This window comes from Callorhinus ursinus, unplaced genomic scaffold, assembly GCF_003265705.2.
Source record: "Callorhinus ursinus isolate GAN/ISIS: 27379988/994484 unplaced genomic scaffold, GSC_fseal_2.0 scaffold11, whole genome shotgun sequence".
Taxonomy (NCBI): domain Eukaryota; kingdom Metazoa; phylum Chordata; class Mammalia; order Carnivora; family Otariidae; genus Callorhinus; species Callorhinus ursinus.
Window position 1 is genome coordinate 12,052,817 of NW_027397073.1, and position 25,330 is coordinate 12,078,146.

General features: G+C 39.6%; 1 protein-coding gene across 1 annotated transcript; it reads right to left on the reverse strand.

The window, feature by feature from the left end:
• Positions 1 to 868: 868 nt before the first annotated feature.
• On the reverse strand, positions 869 to 24,187 carry SERPINB10 (serpin family B member 10). Its single transcript, XM_025886669.2, has 8 exons — positions 24,049 to 24,187; positions 20,240 to 20,416; positions 18,085 to 18,150; positions 17,494 to 17,631; positions 15,471 to 15,588; positions 6,925 to 7,067; positions 3,768 to 3,923; positions 869 to 1,793 (listed from the first exon to the last, which is right to left on the reverse strand). Exons 2-8 carry the CDS (start codon positions 20,405 to 20,407, stop codon positions 1,389 to 1,391), a joined length of 1,194 nt encoding a protein of 397 aa, XP_025742454.1. The 5' UTR covers positions 20,408 to 20,416; positions 24,049 to 24,187; the 3' UTR covers positions 869 to 1,388.
• Positions 24,188 to 25,330: the final 1,143 nt, after the last annotated feature.

Here is a 25,330-nt window from a genome sequence, read left to right on the forward strand (position 1 = left end):
ACACACCTTTGCAAACATTTGAACTTCCATAAATCCAATAAATCAAGACTTACAAGTCTAGTGAGTTAGACTCTCCTAAGACTCGAGCCTGTTAAAAAAAAATACACAAAATAGAAGAGTGATTGTAAGGCTTTTCCTACTAATCTCATTCTTACTCATCTGAAGTTTCTAATTATCATCCTTTTTCCTTTCTTGTTTGTTTGAAAAGTATTGTGTTTAATGCTCTCTGTTTGTCAGTCTCTGAGAGTACTACAGTTGTCTTCTTTTATAATATTTAAGGACTTATAATTTCCTAGAACACAGACACAGAGGATTTGTTTCACTGCAAGCTAGTGTGAGATATTATGAATGGAGGCAAAATGTTTCATAGAGATATGATAAAATGTTACATATATTACAATTTCCTGTCTTTGGAGCTAAGGCATTTTTTTTTTATCCTACAATACTGAGCCAAGATTTAATATAGAAAACACATTTTCTTATACTCATTTATACACTGTTCATGTCAGATCTAGTCTTTCCTTTTATTAGAAGAATATCAAAAAAATAACCTAGAGTATATAATCAATCTCTGAAATTAGAATAACAGGGGCACTTGGGTCGCTCTGGCAATTAAGCATCTGCCTTTGGCTCAGGTCGTAATCTCAGGGTCTTGTGATGGAGCCCAGCGTCCATAGTCTTGGAGCTCCCTGCTCAGTGGGGAGTATGCTTCTCCCTCTCCCTTTTCCCCTCCCCCCGCTCATGCTCCCTCGCTCATGCTCTCTCTCAAATAAATAAATAAAATCTTTGTAAAAAAGAAATTTGTTCTTCTGTTTGATAAGATTTGTAAAAGCAGGGGTGTTAGTATGACTACACTTTTACACAATAATTATTTTTAATAAAATGTTTATTTTTGAAAAGTTTTAGATTCACAGAAAAGTTGCAGAGATAATCCAGGGAATTCTGTATACTCCTAACACCTTTTCCCCAGTGCTAACATCTAACATTATCTTTATACATTTGTTCAAACTAAGAATCCATACATCACCTTTGTAAAGATTTTTCTTCACTCAATGAGGCATGTAAAATAGAAGTGACAATGATAATACAGTGACCAAGTAGTTCAAACAATTGTAAGGCATTCAATTGAATAACATAGTATTTCTGAAATGTAAATAAGTCACATTAAGACAAAATGTTAAGTAATAAAAATAAAATTTGCCATTCTCTCTAGCTAGGTAGGTATGATAAAGTCACTAGAATGCATTATTTCAAGGTTTATTTGCTAACATTTAAATGTGAAAAAGATACAAGCTGCAAACTGGTTTTTATTATAATTGTGTTTTTCCATCTTTTGGTGCACTTTTCACAGAAGAAGATGGTCTCGTTTGATGAGAGAGATACACGGTCTAGGGGGAGCAGAATCTCCCGTAAAAGAGAATGTTACCAGTTTTGTTGTGCCTGATGAAGAAGAGGAACGGGTGGTTTGCATTAAATTCAATGGAGGGGAGTAGAGTTCGAAGGCTCACCTCACTCCCAGTACCAGCTGCAGCCTCTGTACCTTGTTCATTTATTTCTACAAAAGACTTGTGGAAAACATTGGACAGAAATAAGTTTCTCGCCATAGACATTCCTGAGAAATCAGCTCTGCTCTGGTTAAAGGCATCACTCATCCCCATATTGCTCAGGGTTGACTTGAGATCGTAAGTCTCTTCCAGCCTGAACTTGGGGAGCTGCACCTGCACCTGATATAATTCCATCATGTCTGCACTGGTCCACTCACTCAGCTTCTCGTAGGTGATGGCCTTTTCCAGCTGCAGGTGTGCAACAAGGAGGAAAGAGTCAGTAATTCCAGAGTGGAGTGAGAAATAGTGGTTGGGTGAGACCTCAAGATATTACATACATGAATTACCATCACTCCCATTACCCAGGGTAACAGAGCACACACATTTGGAAATTCTTTGTGTAATGAGATTCCTCACACTGTTGACCTACAGAATCTTTGTTTTGCAACTGAATAGTTGCCAGGATACAGGAGAATTAAACCTTGATTCAAAATGGCATGCTTCTATGCCAATGTGCAAAACATCACCTACACACGGAAATGAGTCAACATAAATATGCATTTAGGTGCTGTCTGCACAAAAGCATAAACTTTAGAATAAATTATGTGCCGGGGTCCAAAAAGTATCTGTTATATTAACATGGGACACAGCTCCTTGAAAACAAAATCTGAGATAAAATAAAATGTCTATATAATCACAATATGAAATTAGTAACTATAAGCTATGCCAAAAAAAAAAAAAGCGAAGGAAAAGTAAAGAAAGGAAAATCTCCAAATCTTAAGAGTAATGCCTATTTTTAGTATAGTTTTTGAGAATATTTTTCTCCTCTTTATATTTTAAATTTTTTAAATAATAAATATATGTGGATGTATACACCCATATGCATAAGTATATATGAGAAAAAATGTGCTTGTTTTTTTTCATAACACGTTTGTTTCAAGACGCATGCTTTTGCTACTTTGAGAGTTTTCTAGACCCAAGTATTGCTGTCAATGACATACTTGTAGATGGTGTACATTAGTAATCTGACAACATATTCAGCTCAGGACCCTGCACTTTTAGGAATAAAGGCTTATCTTTTTTTTTTAATTTTTTATTGTTATGTTAATCTCCATATATTACATCATTTGTTCTGGTGTAGTGTTCCATGATTCATTGTTTGTTCATAACACCCAGTGCTCCATGCAGAATGTGCCCTCTTTAATACCCATCACCAGGCTAACCCATCCCCCTACCCTCCTCCCCTCTAGAACCCTCAGTTTGTTTTTCAGAGTCCATCATCTCTCCTGGTTCGTCTCCCCCTCTGACTTACTCCCCTTCATTCTTCCTCTCCTGCTATCTTCTTCTTTTTCTTTTTTCTTAAAATATGTTGTGTTATTTGTTTCAGAAGTACAGATCTGTGATTCAACAGTCTTGCACAATTCACAGCGCTCACCGCTTATCTCATAAGGGTGTGACGCTAATAGTTTAGTGTCCACCATTTGTCTTACTTTTACCATTCTTTCCAGTTTCACAAATTTTATGATACCATTTGGAAATCTCTTCTACATTCTAGCAGGGCTATGGAAACTTAGAAGTATAAAGAATCTGGAACACATGAAAAGTTATGCACAGTGCAAAGAAAGCCAGGCCACCCATTGCATGAGAAACTAATGTTCAATTTAAATATGCAGGTTGCTCAAAAACATGGTGTGACCGAAGTTATATCAGGATTCATAGAAATGTAGCTGATAAGCAAGTAATGAAGGTAGTACTGATACAGCCTTTTTCTCCTGAAGACTTCATTTAATTAAAATGGATTTTTTCTCACGTTTTGGAAGTCAGAGTCTTGTTTAAAAATGTATATCTCAAGCTAGATTAATGCAAATGATTAAAAAATTAACCTCCAATTAGGTAAGCCCTACGAGATGGAGAAGAAAGGCCTAGACTGAGGTCAGCCCTGTGACTGGCAAAGAATATACGTATCCATTGCTCCTGTGGCTGTTTGTTTAGCTACCCCATGCTAGAGCTTCTAGATTACTTAAACTTTCTGAGGAATAGTGATACCCAACTTACAGAGTTTTATAAAATTTAAATGATACTGTGAAGGTGAAGTCCCGAGGGCTCAAGGTATGTTGGTTGTCTTCCTCTATAGGAACCAAAGAACAAACAGGAGGACCATGTCTTATGTTTCTCCCCAGAGGAGTAAACACCAGAACCACCTTCTCAGCAAACAGACAGTACCTGATCCAGCCCATCGATATCTTCTGGCAGCAGTATGAGCAGGCTGAGGTCACGGCTCTCATAGTAGAGTTGAAGGCCCATGGCTTGTGGCTTTTCAATGTGAAAAACTTGGAGTTTTTCTTTCATGGACATCATTAGCACTGGTTTGCTTGTACTCTATGGGAAGGGAGTAGCAAAATCACTGAGGAAATGTTCCACCAAATCCTTAATTTTGTTTTACCGTAATCAGTTCCCAGTAGTCTGGGACACTGGCAAAATTGGTGATTCTCTGCAAAATGCTGAATGAAGTTATGCAGACCTTGCTTTCTGAAATAGGTGTTGTACTGGAGAACATTATCAATAAGTGATGTGGAAGTTTCTTCTCATAATGCTATCGTGGCAACCTCTATAAATCATAGCAAGCTGGATCCCACTGAACACTTTAAAAAGTATCTAATCTTATGCAAACTATGCCAAGGTCAATGAATGATTCAGAAACTGAATAAGGTGTATTTCACATGAAAACATTTGAGGAAGTATTTTAGTATCATAAACACTGACATTTACTAAGAGAATAAAAAGACAATAGGCTAGGAGGAAATACTTCCAAAACACATATCTGATAAAGGACTGGTGTCAAAATATATAACGAACTTTTAAAAACTCAATGATAATAAAAGAACCCAATTTTAAAAATGGGTAAAAGGTATGATACCTCACCAAAGGAAGACATGCAGGATATGAAGAGATGCTCAATCATACGTCATTAGGGAATTGCAAATTAGAACAATGAGATAGCACTACAGACCTTTTGGCATGGCTGAAAGTCCAAAACACTGACAATATCAACTGCTGGCAAGGGTGTGGGGCAACAGGAACTGTTGTTCCCTGACGATGGGAATGCAAAGTGGAAGCCACTTCCGGAGACAGTTTGACAGGTTCTTACAAAGCTAAACGTAGTATTACCATATGATCCAGCAAGTGTGCTCCTGACTATTTACCAGAATGAGTTAAAAACGTATGTCCACACAAAATCTTGCACATAGATATGTATAGCACCTTTGTTCGTAATTGCCAAAAATTGGAAGCAGCCAAGATGTCCTTCAATAGGTGAATGGCTAAACAAACTGCAATACGTCCAGATAATGGACTGTTATTCAACAGTAAAGTAAAATGACCTATCAAGCCAGGGAAAGACAGGGAGAAAGCTTATATCTATTGCCTATTGCTTAGTGGAAGAAGCCCATCTGAAAAGTCTATGTACTATACAATTCCAACTACATGATGCTCCAGAAAAAGCAAAACTATAGAGACAGTAAAAAGATCAGTGGTTGCCAGGTATTTAGGAGGCGGGATGAATGGGTGGAGTACCGCACATTTTTTAGGGCAGTTAAACTATTCCACATGATACCTGAATGGCGGGTACATGACTATGCATTAGTCAAAGCCCGTAGAAATATACAAGACCAAAAGGGAACCCTAGTGAACTATAGACTTCAACTAATAAAAATGTATCAATATTGGCTCAGTAAGTGTAACAAAGGCACCACATTAATGCAAAATGTTAATAATAAGGGAAACTATGTGGGGGGCAGTATATGGGAACTCTACTTTCCTCTCATTTTTACTGCAAACCTAAAAATGCTCTTTAAAACGTTTATTTATAGTGGAGCCAATGGTAATACAAAAACAAAGCCCCGCAATTCAGATGTTGTAGACATATGTTACTTATCCATTCTATAGGGAGCTGTTAATCACAAAGTCCCACCCATCTGCTAATGTAGTGGTCATATGACTAGGGCTGTTCATTCAGAATACTTCATGATGCAGTGATTTTTCAGGGATGAGCACACGAATGGCACAACACAGAGTCCTCCTTTGGGAGCATTCTGTTAGAGCTAGCGGCAAAGACTACCTACCAGGGTTGTGAACCTCGAAGGCTGATGAGGGGGCAACCATATTCCCTGGTCATATAGAGAAATTGTATCTTCAGTATTAGAGAATGAAAGCAACAACCAGAGGGAGTGGAAGTGGTGGGAGTGGGGGTAGAGAGAGACAGAGAAGTGAGATTATGTCGTGAGACTCCCTGAACATCTCAGTTCCTCTTAGTTACGTAACGAACGCTAATATAATTCCCCTTTTACTGGCCTCTTTTGGAATGCTATTTTATCGCTTGCAACTGAAAATTCCTTGTGGATATACTCAGCCAGGTAACTACCCAGCTCATGTCTGGTTAGCCTATTCGATTCTATGTTTGGCCCTTTCCTCATCTTTATCCCACTGATTGAGAACCGCCTATTGCACACATCCACATGATTACTGTGGTAGGTCCTTGGCAGCACTATTTATGTGAGAAGACCTACCCCAGGACTAAACAGCTTTAACAAATGTTGGCTAATCAATTCCTTTCCTAGGAATTTAAAATGAGATCTATTACACTGGTCTCTAAAACAGAGGCAGTGTTGTGAGTAGCCGTGTTCTGCCAGTGTGAACTGGGAAGAAGAGGAATTTAGAGTTCAGCCTGAGGGAAGAATGGTGGGAGAAACAGAGTTGAAAAGATAAAGACTGAATCTTAACTACATTTGAATCCTTGTTTCCACTCAAGTTCCAAGACCCAGCCACATTCCAGCCCTTAGATTCTAGGGGATCTGTCACCTTGTATTAGTCTCCCTTCTTGCTGTAGTGGGTTCCTATCACAAAAACAAGTGTGTTGTGTCCTAACACAAAGAGAAAACAATGGAAGAGATGAGATTTTAAATGTGTATTTCTTTTACTTATGAAAGGATAAGAATTTGGTAGAAGACAGTACTGATCTAGTAGAACAAGAAGAGAACTAATAGTGAAGAGTTGGGGGTTACAGTTCTGGTAGATTTCTAACTTAGTCATGGTTCCAGTCACTTTGACAGCTGGGAAATAAATATAATAACTACCTTATCTATTCTACCGTAGTCGTAGCGGGGACTAAGTGATAAAATATGTGAATAGTCTATTTTCAGAGAAGAAACAATGAAAGAGGAATTCCCAGGTGGGATGGACCTGGCTTTTAGCTCAGCCATCCCTGCCCTGGTAATAGCCAGACTTTCCAAGAACATATATTCAGAAAGAAAAATGAATTTCAAATAGAACCTCCTTTACAATGCCATGTAAAAACCCATGCTGATTATTAAAAGGTTTCTACCTTGTTTATTCTGAAAGGCTTTTCTGTGGTGTTTTGGACTAAAAACTGATGTTCCCAGATTCCTTTAAAGTAAAGGGCGTTGACCAGAACCATTCTCGTTGCAGAACCCACAGCATCATCAGGTAGGAGATTTTGGATTTTTCCTACAAGAACAAAGGGACAGATTACAAATGGTAGAGTTACATCCTGGCAATATGCCCACTTATAAAAATGATAATTATGAAATACTGCTAAGTGATAATATCTTATATCTACCCATGATAGTTAGCATTAATAGGATATTACTAACAGGTCCTATTTAAATTTCATCTACTATCCCAATAAAGTCCTTCTTCTGGACCGGAAATCAATCCAAGATCTCAAAATCTCAAGCTGTGTTCAAGTGTCAATTCATCTTAGTGCCTTTGAATCTGGGATAGTTCCTCATTCCTTCTTTGGCTTTCATGACTTCGACACTTTCAAAAAAGTTTGGTAACATGTCCCTCAATTCTCAGTTCAGATTTGTCTGATGTTTCCTCAATTGTACCCCCCCAGAAAGGTGTGTCAGGCCCTCACTACCAGCCCCTGTGAATGTGCTCTTATTTGGAAATAGGGTCTCTGCAGATCTAATCAAGTTAAGACGAGGTCATCCTGGATTAGGGGAGCTCTAATCTAATAACTGATGTCCTTACAAGAGGAGGAAAATTTGAACATAGACACACAGAGAGGACAAGCCCATGTGAAAACACGGACATAGGACAGACGTAAAGAAGATTATGTGCCATCAGAGGCAGAGATTGAAGTGTCCATAAGCCAAGGAATGTCAAGGATTGCCAACAACATCAGAAACAAGGAGGGAGGCATGGAACAGTACCTTCCCTAGAGCATTTAGAGGAAGCGTGCCCTGCTCACACCTTGATTTTCAGACTTGAAGCCTCTGGAACTGTGGGAGAATACATTTCTATTGTTTGAAACCATCCACTTTGTGGTAATTTGTCATGGCAGCCCTAGGCCACCAATACAACCACAGAAGCAATGTGATGTGCCTCTCAGTGAATCATACCAGGAAATAAATTATGTTCCTATTTCCCACTGTGGCTGATGTTAACTTTGATGATTTGATTCCCACAGGCTTCTCACTGTAAAATTATGACTTTTCCCTTTGAAATTCATAAATATCATGTGGGGAGCTACTTGGTGACCACATAAAGTTCCTGTTTCTCATCAAACTTCTGCCCACCAATTTTAGCATTCATTGATGATCTTGCCTGAAACAATGTTGACTGTAGTGTTTGCCAAATGGTGATTTTCAATTTCCACTATTCCTTCTACATTTATGAACTGGAATTCTACTATGAGGAAGAACTTTTCCATCTCTTCCTTTTATTTAGGTATTCAATGATTTATATCAGTATAGACTCATGGATATTTATTTACCCTATGGGTTATAGTTTATTACTATCATTATCTATTTTGCTGCTCAAATTGTCCCAAATTTGGTTATTGGAAACCTCCTCAAGTTGGCCCCTATGTCCTTTTCACATGTTCGCAAATATTTTGAGCACTTCCCTACTTTCTGGTACCAAAATGTATCCTAAGGTTTATCTGGTGCTTTCCATGTCCCAGCCCTAGAATTGGCATTTCTTCTTCTAGGAGCCCTGGTTATATTTTTTTCTTTTTTTTCTTTTTTTTGAAGGATGGCTTTTAGAAATCAAGATGTGGATGTTAGCTATGCACATTATTACTGGGGTGTCATTGCTCAGTAGAGAAAGCTAGAAAATACATGTATTATGCACACATCTGTAAATATCTCCAATATCTATCTAATTCTCTGTCTGCTTATATATTAAAGATGAGGAAGTCATATTGGTATCTCCTATTCCAATCCAGCACCATGGGGTTCATGCTCACCTCTGCTTTTCCTTATTTTCAATACCTTTCTCTGTCAGTGAAACACCTGGCCCTTGTTATTTCCAAAATATTTACTTATTTGCTCAGTCCTAGAATACACATAAAATAGTTTCAGAATGGCTAACCCATTCTCCTATGAAAAGCAAATATGTTCACTGGGGCACAAGATTTGTGTACAGTTTTCTTTTTAAAGCCTTAGAGTATATAATCAAAATACTGTTTTTCTAGAACAAATATTTGTTGCAAAGAATAACTCTGAAACAGGAATATAAACCAAGAAAAGATGCTAGAAAATACAGATAGATTAGACTGATAGGTGAAACCACAGCGTGTACACACACACACCAGAGGACTGTTGAGCAAGTCCAAGTGTTATCCAGGGAGTTGGAACCTCAAAGGCCATGAGCAATGGAGCTCGTTCAGAAATGGGGAGTGTCAATGGGATTGAGGGAATTACTCCATTTACAGCAATTATTCTTAGCCTTGACTATCAATTAGAATCACCTGAGGATTTAGAAATACTGATGCCTGAGCCTCACTCTGAGAGATATGAATTAATTCATCTGGGGTTGGATTTGGGAATCAGTAAACTTAGCTTCATGTGTAGCGAGGACTGAGAGCCACTGGTTTGGAGTCATTTGGTCTAATGGTCTTTTATACCCCCCTGTGTGCCAGCAGTGGGTAACAAATATGTCCACTTGCAGGTTATTGCTTTGAGCAAGGACACCCATGCCACAGTGGGGTCAGGGGTCAGGACACTGTGGGGTAAAAAACACACATAATAAAACTTTTTAAAAATAATTAAGAACAACTACAATTAGGTCTATTTAACTTCTCGATTTCCCTTTATTGTTACAAACAAAAAGTAGGTTTGGAAAACAATAGTAGGTAAGTGAACTATAATAAAACAACAACTGAATGAAATCCAGAGCCCTGGCTTTCCATTTCTAGGGGTTTGCTGGTAAACTGGCTCCAGGTAGGGGTGGGGGAGAAGGAGACTCCTGATTCGTAGCCTATTTCTGAGATGTAAATATTCTCACCATATTGATTTCAAGCGACCAACATGGAAGTCTCTGAAAGGGGGGTTGGGAAGACAGGCACACGCGCAGCCAACCGGCTCCATGAGCCTGACTGCACGAGGGCACAGCCTGTCTGCAGTAGTCCTCACCCGAGGCACATCAGAAGCACCTGTGCAGCTTTTTAAAAAGTTCTGGGGGCGAATCCTCACAGGTGTCCTTTTCACAGAGGAAGCCACCTACATGCTATGCCAGGAGTGGAAGCTAACCTCATGGTATGAAAGCAAAAAGACTGGATTTTGAGGAATCTTAATAGATGAGCAATGAGGATTTCAGAAAGGATGAAAACAGAAGCAGTAAATTTGACCAAACTCAAACTCTGAGGCTTACTTAGCTAAAATTCTGTACAGAAATTGTGGAAGCCAAACTACCAGAGAAGAGTGCAAGCAGTAGTAGAATTTGTTTAATGGGAGAGGCAGAAGAAGCAATAAATAAAAAGCATGAACATGGGTAAAAGCTGAGAGTTCAAAGAAATTGGACAAGAAAGAAAGAGAAAAAAAATAACAAAGGAAACAAAAGATGACATTGCTGCTTGAAAACTGCAAAGATCTATACTACAGGCAACATTCCAGGGAAGTCAGAATCATGTCTGAAGAATTAAATCCCTAAGTTAATATTTACTGTGTGGCCCTGAACAATGCAATTAACCTTTTAGGTCTTAGTTTCCAATCTGTAAAATTAAAATAATATCTCCTTCACAGTGTTGATGAGAACACAGTAATGAGATAATTTTGATAGATAAGAACACTGAGGATATGGTAAATTTCTATGGCAGAAGTTCCAGTGTGAAAGAAAAATACCCCCAAAAGAATCCTTAAAAAGGCAGAAAGTTAGTGAGGTGGGAACACAGGGGTAAGAAAGAAGCTCCTGGTTTTACTATCTGTCTTCTCGGGGAAGAATATGCCAAGGCTATCATTTGTTTGAACATCCCAAGTTTGATCATTCTGATTTGATCCTGACATTTGTATTGACAAGAACAATACCATAATCTAGAAATTAAAGAAAATTTCTCCTCAAGATTAACCTGCTCTGCGGGAAGCCTGCTTCTCCCTCTCCCGCTCCCCCTGCTTGTGTTCCCTCTCTCGCTGTCTCTCTGTCAAATAAATAAATAAAATCTTTAAAAAAATAAAAAAATAAATAAAAAGTTCTGGGGGCAGCACTTCTAGAGATTCCAGCAGATCTGAGGTATGACTTGGACGTGTCTATTCAAAACAACCCTCCCTCACCTACAAAACAGACATTTTTGGTTTTAACAATTAAATTTGGATTTGATTTTAAATGCTGACGTCAGAACTTTCTAAATCATTTTAGTATTCGTTTTTGTATCTTATTAAAGACAGTATGTTAAACTTAATTTACAATTTCTTTGATGATTCACCATGGGGAGGCTGTCTACATCATTTTTTTAATCTTTATTTTTGCACAGAAGTTTTATTCTTTAAAAGCTCTATGTCATTTTTAATCAAGTATTCTATCATTTGATAGAGTTGTATATGCAAATAGAGAACATGTCGAGGATTGAGTTTTGCACAGACTTATCTCAAGTTGGTTGAGATCCAGATGATTTAAGTTGTGTCGCATTATTCTCTGGGTTCATATGCTTTCAGAGAAACCAGCCTCTTGAACCCACAGCTGTGGGGGGGTTTTTTTGTTTCTTTTTTTTTTTATTTAATTGACAGAGAGAGAGACAGAGAGAGAGGGAACACAAGCAGGGGGAGTGGGAGAGGGAGAAGCAGGCTCCCCGCTGAGCAGGGAGCCCGATGCGGATGCGGGGCTCAATCCTAGGACTCTGGGATCATGACCTGAGCTGAAGACAGTCGCTTAACCGACTGAGCCACCCAGGCGCCCCCCACAGCTGTGTTAAGATATGTAAAATATAATTATTTTATAAAGGATGTACAAAGTGTAGTCAAAGACAACTTCAAATTAACAGAGCCAAATTTGACCATGATTTTGCTATACTCTTTAGAGCTAAAGTGCCACCTACTGGCTAGTTCATTGCACAAACCCTTGGTAGTTTGAGGTCATGGGAAGGACAGTCTTCCATCCTGCTGAGCACAGAGTTATTAATGTGACACTAGAGTGCCCAGTGTGCCAAGCACATGATAGATTTTGAGATTACAAACATGCAGACAACAACCTTCCCCAACACCCACTTTTAAGTAGCTTACAGACTATAAAGAAGACAAACCAGAAAAAAATTTGGAACATGTAACTGACACTATCATTGAGACTATGACTCTGAGTGCTGTGTGTCCAAGTAGTCCACATGGCTACTTGAAAGAAGGTCTATTTGAAACCTTAAGGAAAGAAGCTTCTTTTAGGTGGTTCAGATGGAACGTAGTCATGCTGAAGAGTTTCTAGCAACTTCCCTTAAGGATGTGCAAAACTCTGCCTTGACAAAGTCAAAGTTCCTAAATAGCTGATTCATTCCTTACCTTATTTGGTGTTGAATAGCCCTCAAATAGCCAATATTTGTGTTCAGTACGTAAAGAGAAAATACAGAAATGACAGCTTTCTTCCTCTTTAGAAGATCCCACTTCTAAGAAATAGAGCCAGCCTTGTCAGCTGGAGCAATGAAGTCATGGGATGCAGGAAATAGGGGCTTAACAAAAGATTCTGACCGTGCCCTGGGTTAGTTTATTTTGGAGGAACTCTCATTTCACGAGTAGTGTGACAATGGAGGATTTTTCCTAGTGTGTCTATCCTTTATCTTGACCCTGTAGTAACTACAATCTGAAGTCTACTCTTTCCTCCCTCTCTGTAGGGCTCCCCCTTCTCTTCCAGAAAACACAACAGACACTGGGTTAGGAATTTGAGACCTCAGATTTAGCTCAGCCCCAGACTATTCTTACATCCACGTCTGCCATGTTGAATCTGTGTTGCATATTACAACACACTCTTGCCTTTGCAATCCCATTTGGTCCTCCTGCCAACTGAAACCGTACACGTGCTCGGTAAATGCAAGCTAATCTATGATTCTAAAAACCGGCTTGCTTTTGAATGAATCCAGATCAGGTGTAAGTTAGGTAAAATGGTCACTCTTGCCTCACCATGGCTTCTGAGTCACTAGTTCAGTGAAAAAGGAACTGAGAATTCAGGGCTGCCGACTTCCTCAGGGCACTTCAGTAAACGTTAATGTTCTGAACAAGGACAATTAGCGGGCCTGCTGTGTGTTAGTGATTCAAAGCTGAAACTCACATCAGGCAGCATCATTGCCCTTGGGCCCTTGAGTCTAGCAGGGGAGGCTTCAGCAGTTAACTTCAATAACAGTGCGGTGCATGTCAAAGTGAACTTTCATACTGAGTGCTGTGTGAGCAAAGAGAGAGGCAGAAACAAACTATTGGGACTTCATCAAGATAAAAAGCTTCTGTACTGCAAAGGAAACAATCAACAGAACTAAAAGGCAGCCTATGGAATGGGAGAAGATATTTGCAAATGACATATCTGATAAAGGGTTAGTATCCAAAATAAATAAAAAACGTACAAAACTCAACATCCCCAAATGAATAATCCACTTAAGAAATGGGCAGAAGCCATGAATAGACGTTTTTCCAAAGAAGACATCCACATGGCCAACAGACACATGAGAAGATGCTCAACATCACTGATCATCAGGGAAATGCAAATCAAAACTACAATGAGATATGACCTCACAACAGTCAGAGTGGCTAAAATCAACAACACAAGAAGCAACAGGTGCTGGCGAGGATGCGGAGAAAGGGGAACGCTCTTGCACCGTTGGTGGGAATGCAAACTGGTGAAGCCACTCTGGAAAACAGTATGGACGTTCCTCGAAAAGTTAAAAATAGATGTACCCTGCCACCCAGCAATTGTACCACTAGATATTTACTCAAAGGTACAAAAATACGAATTCAAATGGATACATGTACCCCAATGTTTATAGCAGCATTATCAACAATAGCAAAGTTATGGAAACAGCCTAAGTGTCCATTGACTAATAAAGGGATAAAAAAGATGTGGGATATATATATATATATACACACAATAGAATATACTCCGTCATAAAAATGAATGAAATCTTGCCATTTGCAATGATGTGGATGGAATTAGAGGGTATTATGTTAAGTGAAATAAGTCAGTCAGAGAAAGACAAATAGCATATGATTTCACTCATGTGGAATTTAAGAACAAAACAAATGATCATAGGGGAAAAAAGAGAGAGGCAAACCAAGAAACAGACTCTTTACTACAGAGAACACACGGAGGGTCACCAGAGGGGAGGTGGGCAGGGGGATGGGCTAAACAAGTGATGAGGATTGAGGGGACTTGCAATGAGCCCCGGGTTGAATCACTAAATTTTAACCTGAAACTAATATTATGCTATATGTTAATTGGAATTTAAATTAAAAATTAAAAAATTTCAATTTAAAAATTTTTTAAAAAATAGAACACTCAACTTTTAGGTGAGTGTGTGGCTACCTAACTCCAAACTGCATCTTATAGATCGTTGTTACAGCAAGTCTAGGTGACCAACTATCCTGGTTTGCCTGGGACCGAGAGGCCTTCAGGTGGGAAATCCAGGCAAGTCCCAAGTAAATCACAACAGGTGTGTCCCTGGCGCCTAAAGTGCACCATGTAGCTGAGTTTGGGATATGGGTGCAATTGATGTGTGAAACTTTCAGGTCATCTCTTTAAATGCAAAGAGGCTTTCTTTTCCCCATTTCCTGGTGACTTTAAAATGACACATGCAAGACTCATCTTAGACTTAAATACGAAAGCCATGTTTTGAGGGTGGCAGAGCTGGCCCACCAGTCTGGGTCTCTGGATTGCCTCAGCAAACAGAACGCTTATCTGCCTTTTGACTATTATGTGAAAAAAATAAACTTCTACCTTAGCATTAAGCCACTGTATTCCAGGTCTCTCTGCTACGGCAGCTTAGCCCCCTACTCTCATACCTGACCTGATTTTGAAAATTACTTAAGATTATATAACACAGTTAATGCCACAATTTTGTTCTTAATTACTAGCTGTTTTTCTTTAGAAATCATAAATGTAGCAGTTTTTCAACTTTCCCTTTTGCGCTTTCCTGCTTTTTTGCCCCTGGGCTCCTCTTTGGAATTATTGGGATGTAAGAATTTTCTTGTCCACTTAGTAAAGTGGGTGTCTTGACTTATATGTTTTAGATAAGACTTACTGGGAAAGCTGTGGATCTGAAAATCATCAGCATGAATAGAAAGAAATGTTCTGGGGGCGACTGGGTGGCTCAGTTGGTTAAGCGACTGCCTCTGGCTCAGGTCATGATCCCAGAGTCCTGGGATCGAGTCCCGCATCAGGCTCCCGGCTCAGCGGGGAGCCTGCTTCTCCCTCTGGCCTTCTCCCCTCTCATGCTGTTTCTCTCTCTCCCTCTCTCTCTCTCTCTCTCTCTCAAATAAATAAATAAATAAATAAATAAATAAAATCTTTTAAAAAAAAAAGAAAGAAAGAAATGTTCTGAATATTTAGAAGGTGTCCATAGTTCTAGTTAAGAAATACACATACTTACGTACAACGCAAATTCAAAAAAATACAGCAATGCTTGGAGAAGACACTCTGCCGAGAACCTTGGTGAAAGCTTACCCTCAGTCTGACTTTCAACCCAAGAGTTGATCTCCTTCCGGATTTGTCCAGAAGCTTCCACAAAGTTAACAGACTGTGGTTCTGCACCGAAGTGTGTTTTCATGTCTTCTAAATATTTCTGGAAGATATAGGTAAAATCGCCTTTTGTAGGGTGTCCAAAACTGAGAAATCAAGTCTATCGATGGACAGTTGCAAACCCCCACCCCGTTGCCCCCTTCTGTCTTTTCCATACTCCCATTTTGATCGAAAATGAAACACTCCCCTCTTTAAAGTTAACTGGGCACAGAATAGCCGTGCAGAAGTCCAAGTGTGGAGGAAGGCCTGCCTCCCACAGTTCTGGGGCTCCCACACCCTCCCTTGTTTTTTTTTTAAGTAGGCTCTACACCCAGCGTGGAGCCCACCGTGGGGCTTGAACTCACGACCCCGAGGCCAAGACTCAGACGCTGAATGGACTAAGCCACCCAAACAGCCCTACTCTCTCCTATGTTTATTCATGCCTGTGAAATGGGGCCAGAATGAAAAGGGAGAGAACTCTAGGAGTCCCAGGACTGCCTCCAGTGACTAAGATATGTTGGCAATTGCACTTGGCTTCCTCCAGCAGAGCTGGAACCAAAGTGAAGCCTCTGGGTCCGGGAGCCACCTGCTGTGGACTCTAAGTAGCCAAGAACCTGAGGAAGGCCCCTGAGGAGAGCTATACGCTGCCCTGAAAACTGATTGCTAAGCGTGGGTGTCTGAGGGAAGAAGGCTGGCCTCGTTCCAGCCCCTTGAGGTCCCTCCCGGCGGCAGTCATCAGAAGTGGGCTTGTGAGGGCCCCTATCATCCTCAGGACAGTTGTCGTACTCCTTTGGTTTATTACTTGCTGGAGGAATTGTGTACAGTAAAACATGGTGAGTTAATTCAGCCTCCAGGCAGTGATTTGAAGACTAGGAAGTCTAAGCTCTGTAGAAATTATAACCCAGTGAAAAAGGAAGGCTTAAAGATTCATCAGGCACCATTCCCTGGGTTGACTCATGGGTTCTGATCAACCTCTCTGAGCACATCCAGGGCTTGTCAGGGCTTGTGGACAAGTTAAAAGATGTCTCATCTTGTATCTCTGTGTCCTTCTCATCTCTACGCGCCCGCCCCACTCAAATACCTCCGACTGCCGGACCAAACCTGAATGCACGAGACTACCAGTGACTGAAATGTCTTTAAGGCCTCATCTGGATGCCTTTCTGCCTTTAGTCATAGCCAAGCCCAAGTCCTGAACTCCCCAAATTCATTGGCTATGGGCAGGGACAGCACTGCTTGATATCATAAGATAGCATTATCTTTTCTATTGCTGTCCCTCTCTACCCCATCCAATTTCCTTGCTCTTTGCCCACTGGGCACTTGGGTCCTCCTGCTCTCTTATGACATGAGATGTGATGGACTAACAGGAAAGTCGATGCTTGGCTTGGTTCAGGGTGCACCACGCTGAGGAGCCCTTGAATCTGAACTGAGGACGAGAGCATGGTCTGCATTGTGGGGTCTCAACCATCCGAGAAGGGGAGAAGGCGATATTATCCCATGTTAAGAGTCTTTCCTAAAGTCTCTAAAGTCGTGCTGTGAGATGACTCATCTGATCCCCAAGTCAGCTTTGCTCTTGAGTACAAGTCTCCAGCCGCACTCCCAGGAGCAGCTCTGCCCCTGCTCCTGCACGTTGACCCTACTGAGTTACTCTGCATCTTCTGCTCCATTCCCCGTGAAACAAATGCTAACCCAGAGACTATGCAAACCACATTTCTGTACCAGTTTACCAGCTGAGGTGGACCCCTTTATTCTGAGCATAAAGATCTGATCACTCGGTCTGGCTTGAGACTCATTATTGGTTTCCTTTACTAGATACCTACTGGTGGTCTAAATGATTGTTTACCAGAAATGCTGACCCCATACATGAACATTGTCCCCGGGATCTCTAGAGAAATGTCCAGAGTTTACTGATTGGTCTCACATGCCTCTTTCTTTCCTTCCCATCAGCTTAACACGACACGTTTGCACTTACAGTGTAAAATGGGTAGGTTTTCTCTCCATATATCCTGTTGGCTGTTTTAAGTATGTAAGCCTTGCTGGGATTGCTGATTTCTGAGATAAGTGTCTGGAAGTGAGAGTGTATTTCTTCAACCTTGCCCAAACCGAATTCCTTTGAAAGAAAAGGGATTAGTCAAACAGTCAAATAAAAACACTGAACAAGAACTAGCTATATATGAACAACCTCTATCTCAATGAATTTGGTGTACTGCAAACAAAAGCTGAAATCAATTGCATGGTAGACAAAAAATGTTTTCTTTAATGTCAGCAGCGCAAGAATTACAAGTTGTTAGGGCATCGTTTTCTTCACAGTTTGTAAAGGCAAGAACAAGTTTGAAGGTGGGGCAGTTTTGAAGGGGAAGGAAAAGATGGAGAGAGATAAAGGGAAAGAATACGACCCTTCCAAAAGGCATACACGTTTTTGTATTTTGAAAAATTTTCTATAGTTTGATGATATTTGTTCTCAGAGACGTTCCCTATCAAAGTTTGCTTAAATCAGCCACTAAAATACATATGCTGCAAGTGTTTTCTCCTTATCAAATGTGTATTCAAAGTTAAGACATACCGTCTTTCTTTTCTTCTCACTTTCAAGAGAAGATTTGATGTCCTGGTCTCTGCTAAACTGAAGCACCTGTCATTTCAATAAAAAGGCAATATGTGAACATACTTTGCGAAGACGTAACCACTTGAAATACTCATCAGCAAATACAAGTCAGTTGTTCACTTCACTACGGAGCATATGATTAATTACCAGAGGGGCTGTGATTTCACTTAAATGATGTGTTAACTGGATGGATGGAGTAAGTTGACAGCAACCTTTAAATAAATTTTTAAGCTCCTGTTTAATTAGCTGGTCTCTTTATTCTTATACTCTTTATAGGGCATTTGAGATGATGTTGGGAAGATCCTTAGAGGTAAAAATCTCTTGTATTCCATGTTTTATTTTTTTTTTTAATCTACGGTTTTTTGAAAACTAGGTGTTAATTGAGAGCATCATTTAGACGATTTAAGCATAGGCCACTATTGCTCCAATTATCTATAAAATTCAGGGATTTTAGTTGTTTATTCTAGGTAAGTGTTTCAGGTCTCATTGTCTACCCCACTTGACCGTTATAGACATTCTTTGTGTTCACCCCAGCACTTCATTTGGAAGTTAACAAGAAGGATGTGGACATGCCTGCTTCCCCTGAATTGTACAACAGTAGAAAATGAGGTGATAATTCCATCTCCCAGCCTGGACCCAGCTCACAATGAGGAATAAAGTCTGGTTTACCAAAGCTTGTGCTGACTGACACCCAGTGACAGACAGGGGTACATGAGCAACTCAGTCTCCATTGCATAGCGTTGCTATTGATATGTAAATAGCATTTAAATAAAGCAAGGGCAAGGAACACAATGGACCCAAGTTGGAATCCATCTAAGATTGTCTATCACATTAACAGTTAAGCCTTTTAATAATTAACCAATTATTAACTAGGGGTGAACCAGGATTTTGTTGTTGTTTGAAACTATACAATATCTTGTCAACTAAAAGTCTGAGGGTGACATCCTAGGCCCAAGCTGACAGAAGATAAATTCTGCCTATTTCATTCAGAATTACTGGCCGTGCTGTTTTCTGTATTTTGCCCAAAGGGCACCACCTTGAGTGGAAATTCTATCACTTGGCCTTTTGATTATTGCATGATTTAGGGCTGGGTTTACTCTTTTCTATGTCTATTTTAAAGCAGACACACATATATTTATATGTATGCACACATGCACACATTTACACATGGCTTTTTAAACTATAATTTTGCCATGTATGGCTCTACTTTCGCATGCACGTGTGCGTGTGCACACATGCACGCACAATGCTTTGAAGATGCTTACAGCAAATCAGTAACTGCTTATACAATACTATTGTTTTGTTATTTTAATGCTCTCAATGGGTTCTTTACATTCATCCAGACAACCACAGATTGAACACAGAAACAACCAAAGCACAAAGAACAGGATTCACTTGATTTTTCTATTTGTGTCTTCAAGAAAATCCTTCTGAGATTGGAAAGGTGATGACTAATTCTATTATTTAAAGTACGAGCCATTCAAAAACGATATGATATCACTCATATATGGAATTTAAGAAGCAAAACAAATGAACAAAGAAAAACGAGGCAAGGGAAAGAGTGGACTCTTGACTAGAGAGAACGAAGAGAGGGTAGCCAGAAGGGAGGTGGGTGGGGGTATGGGGGAAATAGATGAAGGGGATTAAGAGCTCACTTATCGTGATGAGCTCTGAGTAAATCACAGAAGTGTTGAATCATTGTGTTGTACACCTGAAACCAATATAACACTGTATGTTAACTTCACTGGAATTAAAATTTAAAAATAAAATAAAGTATGAGCCATTACTTCTTGAAATGTATTAATAATCAAAATAATTTTTTTTTTTTTTTTTTTTTGGTGCTGAACCAAACTCAATAACCTTATCTTCTCTCCATTTGATCTTGCTAGGGAACATGGGCTCTTAGGTGGTTTTTTTAAGCAGCGATTTTTCCAGTTGATTCTCTTTCCCAAACAACTTTTTACGGCCTAAAAAAAATGTTTAAGTGTATTTTTTGTTTTGAAGGATATGGCTATAAAATGCAAGTTATGCAGACTTCAGGAAGCAAATGATACTAACAGTTAAGGAGAGCACTCTGTTTAAAGGCCACAGAAGACACTTGACCTCTCCCGCTCACCTGGGCCATCTGGGAGGCCGTGGTACCTCCGGTGCCCAAATATACCATAGCCAATGAGGTCGAGATGCCCCAGGGAGAAAAGAAAATATTTTTGCCCTCAGCCGATTCAGCCAGCTTTTTGCTGAAGTCCAGGGCAAATTGGTTGATTGATTTGGCTAGAGAGTCCATTGGGAAAACCTAAGAAAAATAAAGCAGAGATGGAAAACTTGTTAATAATCCTTTCCACTTATTTTACTTTTGGCTGACACAACTATCTTTTTTAATCACCCCTTCTTGAAATGACCAAAATTTATATTATCTAATCCGATTTTATAGCATATATGTAATGTATATATTTCCATTCATCCTTATATGTGTACCTATTCATAACAGCCAAATAGACTGTTGGAAAATTCCACACAACATTATTAGTTTACATATTAGAAAACTGAAGTCCAGAGAGTTTAAGGAAATTGCTCAAATTTTAGTGATAAGGCACAGCAGAGAACAATTGGGTGCTAGTCAGTTGGCAGCCCCTTGTTGAGAAAATCACAATAAACATGACAGTGGAACCAGGTCTCGTCAAGGTCAGCCCTGTGCTTCTCAATGCACTGCTGACTTTATACAGTAGATGAGAAATCACTAGACATTTTTTCAAGAAACGTTGGGCTTTTTCTCACTTACCTATCACCCATATTTTTGTACTTTTTAACCGTATTTATTCATTCATGCCTTTAGTTATGATATTCTTTGTTCCTGGAATGCTTTGATCCTCATTTACTCTATTGAAATCCAATTCTGTGCAAGTTTCTGCTTTTCTTTAGAAGCTTTTCCTGATCTCTTATGTGCAGAGGAGTAAGTCCCACAATATCATTTTTGCCCCCTATTTACATTTATCCCACTGCTAGTTTTGTCTTCACATGCTTATATCTTTCCAACTCCAGGGTAAGTTCCTTGAAAGTAAAATTTTCTGTACCTCCAACAAAACCTTGCTCAGGACTTTACACAAAATGGATGCTTATAAATACTTGTTTATTATTTTTTTACAATGTTCATTGTTTGGGCTCCAGCTGCCATTTTTTATTTATTTAAACTTAAAACCATACACAGTTTAGTGGGAAATGCTCATAGAGAAGTAGGGAAGTCAAGGCTCTTTGCCCTTATTCTCACTTACTTGGGACCCTCTGAAACTGGTCTTCTTGAACAAAAAAACTCGGTTTTACTCATTTAAAAAAATTATATTCAACCTCTAAATTTCACCTCTATTTACCCAACATTTTCAGTCTTTTAAGAAATAACTACTTCAATAGAAGAAAGAAATAACTACTATCAAAGAAATCAAAGAAATAACTACTATCAAAGAAATTACTTCAATCTGATGTCATTTTATCACCAAATAATCTCTCAGACTGGTTAAATGATTAAAAAATAAATCAACTTCCTAGACCTAGAATTTCCCATTAGTGCCAATGTTGTATAGAACTTCATCTTATACTGATATCACCTGGCCCTCAGAACTTTAGAAAGGTCAGGAGTTCTCTCCAGTCAAATAGTTGAATCAAGGGAGAGGCATGTGTAGGCCAAGTTTTGGTTTCTTTCTTTTTTTTTTTTTAAGATTTTATTTATTTATTCATGAGAGACAGAGACACAGAGAGAGAGAGAGGCAGAGGCAGAGGGAGAAGCAGGCTCCCCGCTGAGCAGGGAGCCTGATGCCAGACTCCATCCCAGGACCCCGGGATCATGACCTGAGCCGAAGGCAGACGCTTAACCATCTGAGCCAACCAGGCGCCCCCAAGTTTTGGTTTCATTATGAATTGGATTAACAGTGATCCTGTTGAAATCCCTCCTAACCATAGGCTTGCACTTAGTCAAAGGACTTCCCCCTTTAAGTCCTGCTTCAGTTGTAGTTACTGCCTATTGCTGAAGCTGATGATAATCCTAAGCTAATATTACTTGACTAAAGAAAAAACAACTCTAGTTTTGTCGTAAGTCTACATCCTCACAAAATGTTCGAAACTTGCCAGTATGTACTTTTTCTTGATAGATCCAGTGCCATCTTGGAAATAACCTCCTTAATCTCTTTACAGCTATATTCATTCGAATGATGCTTTGTTTACTGCCTATATATTAAACTTTATCCCTTTAGAATTCATGAATTACATTCATATGGAAAATGCCTGCCTCCTCAAAACCATACTAACCATGAAGGGAGGAGAAAGTAATATCTCAGGGCCTGAGATTTTTATCTTTCTACCTATGGTTTATGGTTATTCTAGCGTTTAATTACTTATAACAAATTCCTGAAAACAATAATTTTATCTAATGAAAGAGCAATTACTTGTGGAAAGTTAATACCCAGTTATCTTCAGCTTCATTGTCTTGTTAATAGCATCATTAATATATGAGGTATTGCCCAGAACATAAAAGAACAATTCCTGCCATTTTTTTTTTTACAAAAAATTTATAGAAGTGCTAACCCATTGGTTAAATTTAACCCAAGAGTGAAAAGTGCTTTCTGAAGGATGCAGAATTTTAGGATGATGTTTTACAGGAAATAATTTATCCATACAAGAGTTAGACAATGCTTTTTTTCAGAGAAGATTATAAATGTCTAGATCAGAAACCTACTATGCCATTTTCAGAATAAATTGTTCTTTGCAGTTTTCAGGAGTTACAGATGTGTCAGTTTATATATATATATATATATGTAAAATATGTAAATATATATATGTAAAATATGTAAAATTTCAATCTCTCAAGGCCTTAGGGGAAAAACTGGAGAATTATGAAAGTAATAAAAGGGTACTGTAATTCATCAAAATGTCACATCATAGACACACATAGTCCCAAAGAAGCTTGGAGTCCCCTCTAGTCCAATTGCCTTGTTTTATCTCCTAGGAAACTAAGGCCCAGAGAGTTTAAATGTGCTGCCCAATGTGCACAGCTAGCTAAGAGCGAAGTTATCACTGCAATCCCATTCTCTGGACTCTGAATACAATCGCCTTTGTCATGGCATCTCATTGTCTTCAAGATTTTAGTGGTAAAATGGAGGGATTGGGTGAGGAAAGAAGGTGAACAGAAGGAGGAAGAAAGGAGGGAGGATGGTATGGAGGAGGAGGAAGTGGAAAGGAAGCTCACCCCATTTTCCATAAAAGGATACCCAAGACTCCATGACTATCAGACTAATGAGAGTGCCTACTTCTTGGAGCTGCATCTCCCAGAGGATGACATCTCCCCTCAGCACTTCTATACTTACCCAAAGCCATTTTCTGAGGGAAGCAATAGTTTGGGGTGTTTTACAATGAGCACACAGTGGAAGGCTGGGGCTTAGGCTCCTCGATGGAACAGCCCATGGAGTGGTGGCCATGTTGGGTGGGGACAGCGAAAGAGAGCCAAACCATTAATTCCACACATTAATGATGGGGATCAAATTCATATTACCAAGCCCGCTCTTCTGAAGGGTTAAAAGGGGGCGGCCTCAATTATTCAGAGAATATTCTACTTCTCTTTGCCTATGTTGACAGATACAGAGGCGGCCAATCTAGAGATGTGGCTGGAGGAGATGCCATTCACAGCTTCACAATTCCCGGTAAAACCATTTCTCTAGCTCCCTTTAAATGAATGCTCTCTCTTCCCCTTTGCCCTCTTTCCCATACGAACTTTGAACCAGCTTGGGATTAAATCTGTCTGACTTGTATAGAATTCTTGGGGAGATGAAGCTTTACCTATTATTTCTGTCTTTGGGAGCTCTTGATCGTTTGCTACTTAGCTAGACACTTCAATAAAGAAGGAAAGCATAAATAAACATTTAAAAAAAATGTTTACGATACCTTATTTTCTTCTGCTGGAGCAGAACTGGCAACTGGTTCCTTTAATAAGAGATTGTGGCTGAGTTAAGTAACTGTTAACTGTAGGAATCATCTTTAAAAATTCTACCACCTCCCTTTTCTCGGCCCCACCCTCTGATTCACTTTTTCTCTTGGCCAGGAGCTCAAATCAAAAGACAGAGATCAACAATGAAGGTTTTGCCTGAATGACTTAATTACCTACACTTTCCATGTCCGTTTACAGGTAGAAACCTGAGCTCTGACAAATTCTAACAACTCACACTTTCCTTGCTTACTCTTCTGTAGTCTGCCAATCGGAAGCAATTCTAGTAGTGTTCCCCCGTAGTATTTCTTAAAAAAAAAAAAAAATAGAAAGTTCTAAATTAGTGGCATAATAATGGGCAGTAAAATAGAAAATATTATGGGTGAAATATTTGCTGTTAAGTTGTTAAAGCCGCTCTTAAGGTGCCGTGTGCTAGAGGCATCCAACAAATGTCGGTGCTCTTCTCCCTTGATGGGTTGGTGTGGAACCCAGGAAACCACTCCATCCATTCTCCCACCCCAGGAACAAGGGGTCTGGACCACTGGTTTAGACACAGTTGCTGAGTCAGATGCCAGTTCATCATTTTTAAATTTCCTTTTATCTCTTCCTATGAATGTTCCCTCACTCCTCCAGACTTCTTCAACAGGAAAAACCATAGTTATTGTTTTATTTTCTACAGCTGAATGCCTGTGCGTGGTGGGGTGGTAAGGGGGCTGGGAGGAGAGGGATGGAACTGAGAACGTTCCAGAGGGACTGAGGGAGAGAAGGAGCCTCTCTACTTCTAACAGATTTGGAATGTTCTTCATGCACTTTGCATTGTTCTCTTCATGGGGCACACTTGTCTTCTGGTAAACTGGCTCAGAGTTTAACATTTGAAGGTTAGTGCGGAACCCAGAGCAGAGTGTTTCTCTGGACTTCACTAGGGAATGTGACTTGTGCAAGAAATTCTATTGCTCCTGCCTGACGTGTGCTGAGAAGATAGTAGTATCTATTGATGCCTCCAGACTGTTATTAGCTGAAAGTATCACATGGAAGCTGTAGATAGAGGGACCGTTCATCTTGACTGGCAGTAGTTCACCAGAGAGTGACTTGGGCTACATCAGTGCCCAGCACGGAGACGCCCCAGTTATTTATGTTGCATTAAATGCATCAATGCAGAAACTGCCAAACCGGCCAAGAAATGTTTTCCTCTTCTCTAAAGTCACAAACTAAGTTTTACCCATTGATTTCCCCCGAACCTTC